Source organism: Pinus tabuliformis, chromosome 9 (assembly GCF_031772625.1).
Source record: "Pinus tabuliformis cultivar Carrire ecotype Pingquan chromosome 9, CPIR1, whole genome shotgun sequence".
In the NCBI taxonomy this organism is placed as follows: Eukaryota; Viridiplantae; Streptophyta; class Pinopsida; order Pinales; family Pinaceae; genus Pinus; species Pinus tabuliformis.
In genome coordinates, this window is record NC_142307.1 from 1,841,975,660 (window position 1) to 1,841,989,779 (window position 14,120).

Genomic DNA, 14,120 nt, shown 5'->3' on the forward strand with positions numbered 1-14,120 from the left:
ATACCAATCTATCCTCTATCGGTCATGGCTGCTCCCAAAGGTGCTTGTACAAAAATGAAGGAAATTTTTGGAAAATTTATATGGGGAGGACCAAAACAGCAAAGGAAATGGGCACTAGTTTCGTGGAAAAGTCTGACAAAACGAAAAGAAGAAGGAGGTCTAGGACTCCGAGACCCGGGCATCCTAAACCAAGTTCTAGGAGCGAAGCTGTGGTGGAGGTGGATGAGGGGAGGAAATGACTTATGGAAAAAAATATGGACACAGAAATATAATATGCCCTTAACATCAGAAGGCATCCTCAGACTAGAAGAAACCCCAAAAGGATCTACAATATGGGAACTGGCAAGCCAGAACAGAGACATCATAAACAAATATGCCTTCTGGGAAATAAGGGGAGGAAGTACAGCTAGATTCTGGGAGGAGGCATGGCAGCAAAGAGACAAAATGGTCAGTATCCAAGCTCTGCAAAGTACATATCAGAAGGCTGTAATGGAGGGGTTAGAGTATGTAAGAGAATACTGGAAAGAAGAGGAGCCAGATGAGACATGGAGAACATGGAGAAAACCAGAAGAATGGGATGAAAATATAGATCAGGAGCAGAAAGGGATACTTGTAAAAGAATTGGAGTCAAGGAAAATTAAAATTAGATCGGGACAGGATATTCTTAGATGGGGAAATTCCACAAGAGGGACCTTCACAGTCAAAGAAGCTTATTATTTAACAACCCGCCAGGAGAGAGAGGAGGAAACTTTGGAATGGGGAAAAATCTGGAGTAATAAGTGGTGGCCGAAGGTAACTATATTCGCATGGCTAGTTGGGAAAGAAAGAATACTGACGTGGGATAAGCTTCAGAAACGGGGTTTCCAGGGGCCCCCGAGATGCAGCCTTTGTAAACAGGAGAACGAAACCCAGGAACACATTCTGAACTCTTGCCCATTTGCTCAGCAACAGTGGGTTGAAGTCAGGAACCTCTTTGGAAAATCTAATAGGGACCCTCTGGATATTAAAAAGACCATCTTCCAATGGGGAAAGGGCCAATTCTCATGCCCGGTTGTAGGGAGAACCTGGAATCTAGCCATAGGTTTTGTCATATGGCTTCTATGGAAGGAACGAAATCAAAGGATCTTCTTAGACAAAGCCAATCCACCAGAAAAGATATGGAGAAGAACGCAAAAATTAATTAGGGAGACTGTTCTAGCTGAGACCTGGGAGGAAGAGGATTGGAGAGCGAACCCTGATGAAGGATGAATCCTAGCTAATCTAAATATGGAATATGGTATGGTATATCCCTTGAAAGAAAGACAGCAAAGATCTCAGACTCAGAGTCCAGAGCAATTCAGTTATCCTGGGAAAAACTTCATTAAACTGAATTTTGACGGGGCTTCCAAAGGAAACCCAGGGCCGACAGGCTTTGGAGGTATCTTTAGAGACAGTGAGAGACCTGGGGAGGCATAATGACCAATAATGAAGTAGAATTGATGGTTGTATACCAGGGTCTTAGAATAGCAGTAAGAAACGGCTACACAAAGCTGGAAATTGAAGGCGACTCGCAGATAGTAGTTGAAATGCTTAGAAATCTCAATAATGGGAAGGACTAGGATCAAGTTGCAAGGAGCTGGAGGATGGCAGGGATCATTCAAGACTTGGCAGATATATTGAATCGTATTGAATATAAAATCATCAACCATGTTAGGCGAAAAGGAAATAAAGTTGTAGACTTCCTTGCAAATTGGGGATGCAAAGAACAGGGAGAAAAGGTGGATAGCATCTGGCCAACTGTAATGAACAAACCAGGATGGGAGAACCTCATCACAATAATCACTCAGGACCATAATGAAACCACAGCTCTATAAAAAGGATCCCAAGAGGCCCCCGATTGGGGTGAAAACTGCGGCGATGAGGATGATTAATATGACGGGGGAGAATGGCCATGATAAGCCATATGGTATATGGGAAATGATGCCGGCGAACAGGAAGATCCACAGAGAGGATATAATCCCAAGGAGGAGCAGAGTTGGAGTAATTAAAGGCAGAAGTGGTGGTAGAAATGCTTTATTGATGGGACGTGGGTACGATGGCATAGAAGTAAGACGAGGAGGAGTGGGCGATTATGGAAACTGCAGGTGGTAGAGGGAAGTGGGGAAGAGGAACGAGGATGGGCGGCAAGGAAAAAACTATGAAGAAGGGAGAAGGTGTGAGGGAAAGAATTCGGTAAATGCAACCGGAGGGAGAGCGCAAAAAAGCAGGGTGGTGGAGACCACAGTAAGGATTAAGCAGGAAGAAGAAGGCGGAAAGACAGACCACCCATCCCCGAAAGGATTGGACGATAGGCAACAGCGAGAAGAATGAGGAAGGAAGCGACTGAGGCGAGCAAGGGCGGAAAGGGGACGGGCAAGGAAGGAAATATGGTTGATTCTTGGGAAGCAATGGAATAGTATCAGACACCAAAAATCTCCAAAATTAAGGAATGCTGCAGTCTGATTCAACATCATTTACTAACAGATATCTCCTACTCCTAAGAGAGCCTAGGTTGGCTGCCAAGTCTGCCTGTGAGTTTAACTTCCTCAGAACATGATAGAAGGAGATTTTGTGGAACTTGGGCAACAGTAGTCTGATTTTTTTGAGGATGGGGGCTAACTGCACCTGAGAAGGGATCTTTTGAGAGTTCATAGCCTGTATAATTAGTTTGGAGTCTCCAAAGACTGAGATGGAGAGGAGATTCCTCTTGATAGCCAGATTTAGACCCTTCCATAGAGCAAGAGCCTCTGCTCTGTTGTTTGTTTCATGCCCTAGACCCCAAGCAAAGCACATCTTAGTTGAGCCACTTGGGCTTAAGATAACTCCCTTGCCACCCGCCTTTCCTGGGTTACCTTTAGAGGCCCCATCGAAGAATAGGCAGTGATCATCCAAAGAAGATATCCATTTGATGAATTCCTGTTCTTCCAGACGAATTTCCCAATGAGAAGGGGCTTTAGCAGGAGGAATGGATCTATTCTGATGATTTGGAACAAGCTCTTTTAACCATTGATCTTCCTCACTGTCTAGAATCATGCCATTTCTTATGGTGGGTTTGGTTTCTAAGGCCTCCCCCAACAGAGCTTTGATCTTAGTGATAATTTTGACCAGGTTACAACTCTCCTCCCTAAATATTCTGTTGTTCCTCTCCAACCACAGTTTCTAGCATGTGAATTTGGGGATCCACATCCAGCCAGTCTTGAGAAGGCTTTTTTTGGAGAGACAGAACGGGGATAACTTGGCCCAGTTTCTTAACAGGTCCTAAATATTTCCTGGAAGCTCTATTTTGTCAAGTCCTAACATCAGGACACCTTTCCAAACTTCTTGAGCAAAGGGGCACAATAAGAATAGGTGGTTAGTCGTTTCTTCATCCGATGCACAAAGAGGGCACCTAGAGGGACCTTCCATTCCACGCTTCCTCAGGTTATCTCTAGTGAGGATAATTTTATGCGCCAGAGTCCAAAAAAAGAAGTCCATTTTGGGGAGAGCAGGAAAAGACCAAATAAATTTCCATTGAGATGGCTTTGGGGGGATGCTAGGGACAACCATCATACTTTTGTAACCTTCTGCTACTGAGTAAGAGCCTGAAAGAGAACCCCACCCTATTTTGTCCTTAGAAGAGGCCTTTAAGGGAGATTTTCCTTGGAGAAAATCCAACAATAAATTGGCTTCACCATCCAGCAAATGAGGGACCTCCCCCAAATTCCAACCATCCCATAGAATTTTTTCATCATTTGTCCAATTGGAGATGTCCCAAAGGGTTTCCAGATTGCTGGCCTGAAGCCAAGCTCTGATATTTTCCAGTTCTGCCATTTGATTCAAGGGCTAATCTCCAAGAATCGAATCTTCCAAAATTTTTATTTTTTTCCCATTACCTGGGATCCAATAAAGCTGATGACTGAAAAGTTTCAAATCTGTGAAACAGAGTGTAAAAACTGGTGATCCTTTGGAAATTCTAGGAGGCTAGTCCAAGCACCTCAATTGCTGCCCATGAAAATATTTTTTCCACGGAACTCTCTTGCTCCAACTAGGATTCCCAAAAACAATGTTCCAAAGGAGCTTGGAGCCCAGAGCAAGATTTTGGGCTGCCAGATCCCGCATTTGGAGACCTCCTTCCAAGAATGGCTTCTTAATAGTGTCCTAATTAACTAAATGGAGCCTTCTTTCATTATTTTTCCCTCCCTCCCATAGAAATCTTCTCAGGAGACCATCCACTTTACTAATAAAGGTTTTAGGGGCTAGTAGAATGGAGTTCTGATAAACTAGGAGACTTATGAGAACAAATTTCATAAGGATTACCTTCCCAACATTATTCAATCATGAGGCTCCCCAAGATTGTATTCTAAGTTTTAGCTTGTCTAGCAGGGGCATCCAGTGAGCTACCTTAGGATTTGATTTGAAGATTGGGATCCCAAGATACTTAAATGACTCCCAGGTCAGGGTTCTTTCCATTTCTAATAGCCTTGCTATGTCTGTCAAATCTTTGATCGAGCAATTCCAGCCATAGATCGTGCTTTTTAGATAGTTAATCTTGCTACCCGAAACCTCCCTATAAATGTCTAGCTCCTTATTGAAGGTTCTAGCAGAATTTATGTTAGGTCCTCCAAGCAATAATGCATCATCAACAAACTGGGCATGATTTATGTCTTTAACATTGTGAGCCATTCTTAGGCTTGGCAGAGTTTGGATTTGTTGACAATAGTCTAGTTGGAAGTTGAGCACTGAAGCTTGAATGGCGTAAAGAAGCGGGGACAAAGGGCAACCTTGTCTTAGCCCCCTCGAGGCCTGGAAAAATTCCGTTGAACGACCATTAACCAGAGGTGCTATCCAAGGGGAGGCAATGCAGGCTTTCACCCAAGTTATGAGAACTTTTGAGAAGCCAAATTTCTCCATCACAGAAAACAGGAAATCATGTCTCACCCTGTCAAAGGCATTTGTCAAATCTAGCTTAATCACCATGCCTTTCTCTTTTCGATGACAGCTTGAATGAATTGCTTCTTGCACCAGCACAATATTGTCAAGAATCTTTCTCCCTTTTATGAATCCTCCTTGGTTTTCAGGGATGATGACCGGCAGAATTTTCTTAATACGGTTGGCTATTATTTTTTTAATTATCTTATAACTTGTATTACAGAGAGAGATGGGCCTGAATCTGCTAAAATCGGTGGCGCCTTTGTCTTTTGGAATCAAGGCAAGGAAGGCCGAGTTGGTACTGCCTCCAACCTTGGTGCAGGTTTGAGATTTACGGATCATTCTCTGAAGGTCTTTTTTAATTGTAGGCCAGCAAGTCAGGTAGAACCTTGTAGTGAACCCATCAGGGCCCGGGGCTTTATCTGGATCCATGCAATCCAAAGATTCTTTAATCTCATTCATACTGATCGGAGCAGTCAGCATAATATTGTCAGAATCTTGAACACAGTGAGGAATAAGATCAATCAGATAGGCTTGAGAATCGATAGGAGGGTCTTCCGGGGCAGAGTGAAGATCTTTGAAGAAGGAGTGGGCTGCTCGCTTTATGCCTTCAGAACCTTTAACCACAGTGTTTTGATAGTGAATTTCTACTGTTTTGAAGTTCTTGCGTGATTCAGCTTGCTTATGGAAGTAGCTTGTATTTTTGTCTCCAGCCTGTAACCAAAGATTTCTGGACTTCTGTCTCCAGAACTCTTCTTCATCTCTACTTGCTCTATGGAGATCTTTTTGCAGCTCTACTTCTTTTTGAAGAAGGATTTGAGTTACATCGGAATTCTCCATTGTTAATTGATGGCTTGCTAAATTGTCATGCATCTCCTTTCTTTTGGCGGTGGGTGTTTTCAACCTTTTAGCCCACTCCTTGAGCTCCCTTTTAAGTCTCCTCATTTTTTCTTCCCACACAAAGAAAGGGGATCCTTCATGAATTTGACGGTTCTAGGCCTCGGAGACCACCTCCGGGAATCCTTCTTGATGAATCCATAGAGAACTGAATCTAAAGGGAATGGGGCCAAGATTTCCATCCAAGGAGAGCTCAAGCAGAATGGGTTTATGGTCAGAGGTGTAGTTCGGCAGAATTTTAGAGGTGGCCATTAGACCACAAGTCAAGAAGGAGGATTGGACTAGAAATATGTCCAGACGAGCAGCAATGTGGCCGGGGGCTATCCTTTTGTTTGACCAGGTGAATTTCCCAGATGTGGGCTCGATATCCTCCAATTCCCAATCTAAAATGAGGTCTTCAACCGATTCTCTAGCTGGGTCCCTGACCAGCGAGCCCCCCTTTTCTCTTCTGCAACTAGCGTAACATTCAAATCACCTGCAATAATAATATTTTCTAGGTTGTGCAAGAAAAGATGGGACTGGAGCGAGTCCCAACAATTTTTTTCTCAGATGGTAAGACCGGAGCATAAAGATTGAACATACTTACTTGGTGGCCAGATTCTTTATGGAGGAGCTTAGTGAGTAGCCAATGGGGGTAGCATTCTTCGTGAATCAGATCATATTTGGAGATGTCCCAAAAGGAGGCAATCCCTCTAGAGGCGCCTCTAGCGCTAACTGCTCTCCCTTGGCCTTTATGCTAAAATGCTTTGCTTGCTTGGAGGAGTAGAAGGTCCTCCAGTTTTGTCTCCTGGATGAGAAGGATTTCAGGTGAGTACATCCTTACAATGTCTTTCAGAGCTTCTTCTTTCAACCTGCTGCCTAACCCTTTGCAATTCCAGGAGACGTATTTCATTATTCACTGGCTTGGAAGGTTGTGGCTCCTTTTGGAGCTTGACCATGCTTGCGCCTAGATCTGGTATTCATCATTCCTTTGAGAGTTTTCTGAGAGCCTTGGAGAACATCCAGATAATTTTGTTCCTCTCTCTGTTTCTTCTTGGACTTTCGACCCCTGGCCGACTTGATAGGAGTGACTTGCGAGTTGTCTGAATCTGAGACTCCATCTTCTGAATCTCCCTCAGAATCGGAGCCCAGACTGATGTGCTCCTCGTTTTCTTCTTTTTCCCCTTGTTCATCCTCTGATGGAGGAAGAGTTGACTTTGCCTTTGCTTCTTTCACTTTCTTCGACAGGTCTTCTGGTTCCTTTTGGGTTCCAATGGCATCTGTCTTTACCCCAGAGGAAGAACCCTCTTTTGGAACATCTTTGGCTTTTGGTTTAGGCTGGGGCTTCACCAATGGCCCTGAATTTTGTTTCTCAGTTGGTTTTAGGACTGCCTTGCCCTTTTTTATTTCTTTCCATCCTTCTTCGTCCACTTTGTTCCCAGTTGGAGCTTTTGGGCAATTTCATTGGAAGTATCCATGTTCGTGACAGGTTCTGCATTTGAAAGGCATTTGCTCGTAATCCAATTTTTGATAGTGATGACATTCTCTGACTGTAAGTTTTACTGCTTCAGGCAGTGCAGCTTCCAGATCGACTTCCACATATATTCTTACGCAGGTATATTGGCCCTTGTTATCTGCTTTGTCAATGAAACGTCCTAGGCCATTTCCAATCTTATACAAGGTGTGACAGCTCTAGCAATGGATTGGAAGATTGGGAAGCTGGACCCAGACTGGGACCTCTTTAAGGGTATCGATTAAGGTATCGAAGTCGGGGGTCCACTTATTAAGATACAGACCCTGATTTCCCATAAAATACAGACCGTTTCTGAAAACCAAATCTCGATCTTCTTTGGAGGTGAACTAGAAAATGAAATACCCTCTTCCGACAACATAGCATATCACATTGTTTTTCAGCTGGGGCCTCCAGTTGCGTTGGATCCAGTCATCTGTTGTTTTTGTAGAGGGCCAGCGTCCCATAAATTGTCCTACCAACCCTCTGTCAGCCAAGGCTAGGGTGATTTTTATCGGTTGGTCTTCTGGCAGGGCGATCTCAGGAATTTCCTCCAGTTTTTTGATGAATTTCGGGACTTCTGGAATCAAACGTTTCTTCCCTTTCTGCGAGAGAAATCTTCTGAATGCTTCTTCTGAAGAGATTGGTGGGGTGGGAGAAGGCTCCCCACCCCCAGGCGCACTCATGGCGGCGGCTATGCTCCTCTGTGATCGCAAAACCCAGACGTGGACACTCTACCAGCAGCAGCAGCATTGGCCGGAGGAGGGAGGCAGAGCACGATTGCAGGGATGCTGGGAAGGATTGAGAGCCCAGCAACAGGGGCTGCCAGGCAGGAAGCCTACGGAGGGCCGCAGGGGTCGAAGAAGCAGGGGCGTGGGAGCTCTAGTTCAGAACGCGTGCGCAGATCACCCTGAAACTCAGCGCTGCCCTCCATTTTCATTTGAAGTGAAATATCGTATTAAACATAGGTTTGATCTAAAGTGGTCATTGTATTAAATATAAAGTTTTGTCTCAAAATCCTTTTGTCTTAAATATAAAGTTTTGTCTTAAAATAATTTTGTCTTAAATTGTTTTCGCCTTAAAATAATTTTGTTTTAAACTCTTTTTGTCTTAAATATAAAGTTGTGTCTTTAAATTTTTGTCTCAAACTACTTTTGCCTTAAATATAAAGTTTTGTCTCAAAATATTTTCGTCTTAAATATAAAGTTTTGTCTTAAAATATTTTTGTCTCAAACTACTTTTGTCTTAAAATATTTTTGTCTTAAATATAAAGTTTTGTCTTAAAATATTTTTGTCTCAACCTATTTTTGTCTTAAAGTCTATATTTAAGACAAATCAATTGATATTAATTTTTAATGTAAAATAACTAAAATAAAAAATGAGTTTTTGAGACAAAAGATTTCTTTTGTCTTAAAAAAAAGTCTCAAAAGTGCCCTTGGTGTAGTAATGTGACCGTCATCAAATACTACTTTCTTCATGATTAAGATTAAAAAAGTATTACAATTAGAAGTTCACAGGCTTTATTTAAATACTACTTTCTTTAGGATTAAGATTAAAAAAATATTACAATTAGAAGTTCATATGCATTAAAAAAATTACATTGAGAAGTTCATATGCTTTATTTATGGGCTAACTCCATATTGTATCCTTAAATGGATGTTCTAATTTCATCCACGTTCTAATTTCATATTAGATTATTAAATAAGTAGTTGTTTTTAATGTGATTTTTTGGAAATTTTTTGGTGGATTTTTCTGGTTTAATTCTCTAAACTCCAGTCGGAATTCATTGAAATCACAAGATTGATGGGTAAACCCTGCACAATAAAAGTGTCCTAGAGGTTTTTCATGGTGATGAATACATATATACAGTCAAAAAAACTAATTTAAATAGCACAAATCAAAATTTCCCCTCAAAATTTTGACCTGATTTTGGCACCCAAAACTCCAAAAAATCATACTAAAAACAACTCAGTTAAATACAAATTAGCGTCTTATTGAGCATTTTTATGTATTGCCCAGTAAACAGGTCATCAACGACCACCTAACCAGCATGATTTAAGTTGTGGCCATGGGGGACTTATTGTTTAAGACATGCTTAGATTGTGTAGTTCCATAGACAATCAACCTCAATCGAACCACTCCGAATTGCAATAGGCAAATTAAAACACAGTTATTTTAATGTCTACATTAATTTGGTTTCAGGGACTTTAATGCCTTCCATGAACGTGCAGTTGCAACAATTTTTACATTCGTTTGATCCGCAGTGAAAGGGAGCCTGTGCATATGAGTAAGAGAAAGTAATTATCTGAACTCTGAAACGCAGAGAAGGTGCCGTAAGTCCACTTGCCTATGAATGGAAGATACTCCTAGGCCAACTACTTGCCTATGAATGGAAGCTACGCCCAGGCCAAGCCTGTTGCCTGTGAATGGAAGCTACGCCTTGGCCAAACATGGCCTCCCCGATCCTGCATCCACTCTGATGCTCTTTATGCTGAGGTTAATAACTGCTGCTTGATCCACTTCGTAGACGAATGCATGAGGGACGACGCCATGTTATCTGCCAAAGGCTATAATGGATACCTCGCTATTAGTGAGATATTGCCAGAGAGGTTGTTTGCTTTCCCCATTGGCTGTTGTTACACTACCAAAGGAAGGAGAGAATGCATAACAATGATTTCGACAGGAACAACTGGAATGCTATGGTAGGGTGAGCCTCTGGGATTTGTTGTAAACCATCGAATTCGAGGACTCAAGAATTCGCTGGGAACTCTGGGTCAGAAATGGGGTAGATCTAAATCCATTCTTTCTTTTGGTTCCTTCTTAAGTCGCAACAACCTAGTCTTCCCCAGAGAAATGAAGAAGGGAGATGGTTCCTTCTTCAGTCGCAACAACCTAGTCTTCCCTAGAGAGAATTTTGGGCTTAAGATGGTAAGATGCTAAAAGGTCAGGCTCAGGTAATTCTTTTACTTCTTACTGTACAAAGTATACTTTTTAGTTTAGAATCACTAACTTCCAGAGCACCCCGTTGATGGCATCGTCAAATAGATAACAACTTAACAACAAAGTGATCGCAAGAAGGTTACACATTTGGATTTGTATCAGCGTTGGAAGCTAGATTTTATTTTTAAAATTGGATATATTATATATATTTATTTTAAGTCTGAATTTCCCAGTGAATTGACTATGGCGGACCATCATTGGCCACATGGACTGCTGCTTTAACATGTAGCCATAATCCTTATAAGTCTCTATTTTTAACATGAAGTAATGAATTGCTTAGTGATCTTGACTAGTGGGCGAGCCATCCTCGGCCAGTTGGCCGGCATGCTTTAAGCCATGGCCATTGCACGTTGTAGCTTGAATTGTGTAGTTCCACAAACAACCAACCAGAATATGGTTGCTCTGCATTGCAATAGTCAGATTAAAACATAGGCATTTTAAAACTTCAATTTCTACGTTAATATGATTTTAGGTAGTTTAATGTCTTCTCTGAACCTGCATCATTTTAGGTAGTTTAATGTCTTCCCTGAACCTGCAGCAGGGACATTTTCTACAGTTGTTCGATCCCCTATCGAGTGGAAAAATGCTTATCTGTAGTCGTTCGATTGAAATTTTATGTAGTTGTTCGATCTCCTATGGAGTAGAAGCAGTTATTTTTTTTTGGGGCAGTCGTTCAATTTTTTATCAAATAGAAGTAGAGGATTTTCAATCAGCTTTTTGTGGGTTATTGGATCGAGAGGTTTATTTTACAACCCAATGTGATATGAGGTTTATTTTACAACCCAGTATAATGTGTAACTTTGTTCCTTCAAATTCATGTCTGCCCAAATAAAAAATTAAAAAAATAAAAAAACTAAATAAAAATAAATTTTTTTGGCAGTCGTTCAATTTTTTATCAAATAGAAGTAGAGTACTTTCAATCAGGTTTTTGCGGGTTATTGGATCGAGAGGTTTATTTTACAACCCAATGTGATATGAGGCTTATTTTACAACCCAGTATAATGTGTAACTTTGTCCCTTCAAATTCATGTCTGCCCAAATAAAAAATTTAAAAAATAAAAAAATTAAATAAAAATAAATAACTATACAAAATATTTAAATAATGTTGACTCATAAAAAAAAGTTACACTTGAAGAAATTGGATCCCTCTCTGCTTATGTTAGATCTCTCTGGACTCATATTAGCTCCTTATTTAAGATGGATCTATACTAGTATTAATCCAGTGCAAAAATCAAATTAAAATTGTCAAAAATTAAACCTCAGCAAAAAATTAAATTACAATTGTCAAAATTAAACCATCTGGAGAACAAGGAAGGAGTTCCAGCTATGTATCTGGTGGAACAGGTGATGACTATGCCTGATAACACCCAAGGTTAGTTTCAAGGAAACAATTTCCAAATATTAGTTCAAAAAAATAAACAGTCTCATTGTGCTCCTCAAGTGATGTCACGATGTGTTTCAATATGGATCACTTTCCACTCGAATCAGGTTATTCCTACCCTTACATGGAATCCATGAATGTGACTAGTCTGTTTGAAAATACCCTTGTAATTTGGTCGACCAATATCTACTAAGGAGTACACCATAGTATTCTTGGAAGTCCACAATTACAATATTTATACATTGATGAAATCGATTATCTTTTGAAAATATAATAAGAACATTTTTGAGTTCACCAATAGCTTGGACAAGAGATATGTCCAACTAGATTGTGCATGAATTTTTTCCCATTTCCCATTTATATTTTTTGCAATAGATAATGAAATTGCATTTACATATGCACCTGAATTGACTAAACAGTTATGGACATTATAATTAAAAATTTTAGAATTCAAATAAAATGGAGGGTAGAGAATGTTAGCTTCTAATGTTGCAACATTCACTACAGATTCAAGGGCACCAGAAGACTTACCAGAAACCTTTTGAGAAGAAGAATCTTTATCACATGACGAAGGTTGTGAAAAGGTTTGGACAATTAATTCATGTTGGCTTGTGATCCTTGTGAGATCATATATGGAAATATTTGTGGGCTCTCTCTTCAAATCTTTAATAATATTATAATCAATTGTTTCACCTTTAGTAGACTATGTTGACGTGTCTTGAGGAGTAGCTTTGTTTGAAACTTCTAGAGTGGTAGACTTACTTTTATTGCTGGAGGAAGAGTTCTTGGAAGTGGTTGTATCTCCAGACTAATTCTGTATATTTTGAGTAGGATTGACTAGTGGTGAGATCCTTCTTAACAATTTTCCCTCAATTTTTGTCTCGTCACCTCCTGATCAGAAATGGGCCCTTTACTCCTCAAACTATATCGACCATTTTTCTTCGGAGGAGGGGCTTCACTTTGTGGTGGTTCTTCAACATTCTTCTTGTTAGCATTATAAATACAACCAAATGCATCCATTGCATGTCCAATACCTTTGATTTCTTCAGTTGCTGCAGGTTCATTTGTTTCTTCTGTTTGTTCCACCTACTCATCTGCTAGTAAGGAATCCATAATTTGTGTAGCCAGAGCACTCATGTTGTGGTTCCACTGTGGGCATGCCTTTTCTGAGTGATATTCCTGGTGGAAATAACAATAATTATCCATGCTAATACTTTCTATATTCATCACAACGTTCGAGTTTTGGGAAGACTTGGCGGGATGATTATTGATGTTATTATTACTCCTTCAAAAATGGAAGGACTTGGGAGGCTTTATACTAGTAGAAGTCTCGCTTGACCTCTTCTTTAGCTCTGAAATATTGTTGGTAAGAATTTTCACCATCCAAGTCAAGATTTCAATGTCCGTTGATTCCTTTTTTTTTAGCCTTACTAGAAGAAGGTTGAGACTTCCTACTAGTTTCTTTGGAGCCATTTATTCTTCATCTTCAGTAATGACTTTGATAGCATGCAAGTCCTTCTTGACAACAATCAATTCTACAAAGTTTAATGCGAGTTCTCCCTTTGCAACCCTTTTATTGAATTGGGAAATGTTAGTGGGCAAGGAAGCTGTATAATAATCTATAGTAATTGAATCATGCAGTTGCATGCCCAGGGGAAACTTATTCAATATACGGTTGAATCTCTAATTAAAGTATTTCAATTTCTCCGTTTCCCCCATTTTACTATTTTTGAACTCTTTCAGTCACATGGCAGGAGTTTTCTCATCAACAAATTTCTCTAGAAATAACTTCTTAAACTCCCTCCATCTTTGGATTCAATTGACAGGGAAACTATGGTACCATGTTGCTTCTCTACTTTTTAATGTATAAGGAAAAAGTTTGCAAGAAACATCATCGTAACTTACCTTTAACATACGTAGATGCATGTAGAAGTCATCAATGTGGTCTTCTGTCTTTGTCTTCTTGTCTAGATCGAACTTTGATATCAACTTTTCTAGATGTCTAGACATCTTATGGAGAATTTTCGAAAGAGAAAGAGGCCCTTGAGCCATCCAATCCAAGTCCTCGTTGGCCATGTCTTTGTCCTTGTGCCCTCTTCCTTTTCAGAATATGAGGGGTCTTCTCCTTCACTGTCTAAATCATAAAAATGTCATTAAAAAGAACAAAGTCATCCTCGTACCCTTTGTTAATGGGTGGAATTTGATCTTGATGCACTGTATTTTCGGCGGATTTTTCTAACTCTTCAAGAGTGGAAAAAACCAAATCTTCCACTATAGAAACTAATATACCAGTATGATTTGTTTCTTTCTTCTTCAAAAAATGTGGGAGATTCTGCGCTCCAGGAATTAATCCAATGGCCTTTACAAACTGATGAGTTATAGGCCAAAGTGCCTGAATTTGTTCATAACTTCGTATATCAACTCCGA

General features: G+C 40.3%; 1 protein-coding gene across 1 annotated transcript; it reads left to right on the forward strand.

Moving 5' to 3' along the window:
* The first annotated feature begins 273 nt into the window (after positions 1–273).
* LOC149156184 (uncharacterized) lies at positions 274–1,248 on the forward strand. Its single transcript, XM_089444669.1, has one exon. It carries the CDS (start codon positions 274–276, stop codon positions 1,246–1,248), a length of 975 nt encoding a protein of 324 aa, XP_089300795.1.
* Positions 1,249–14,120: the final 12,872 nt, after the last annotated feature.

Bases quoted from the DNA above. Each gene is read 5' to 3' on its own strand.
- LOC149156184 (XM_089444669.1), top strand. From the start codon at position 274: ATGCCCTTAACATCAGAAGGCATCCTCAGACTAGAAGAAACCCCAAAA.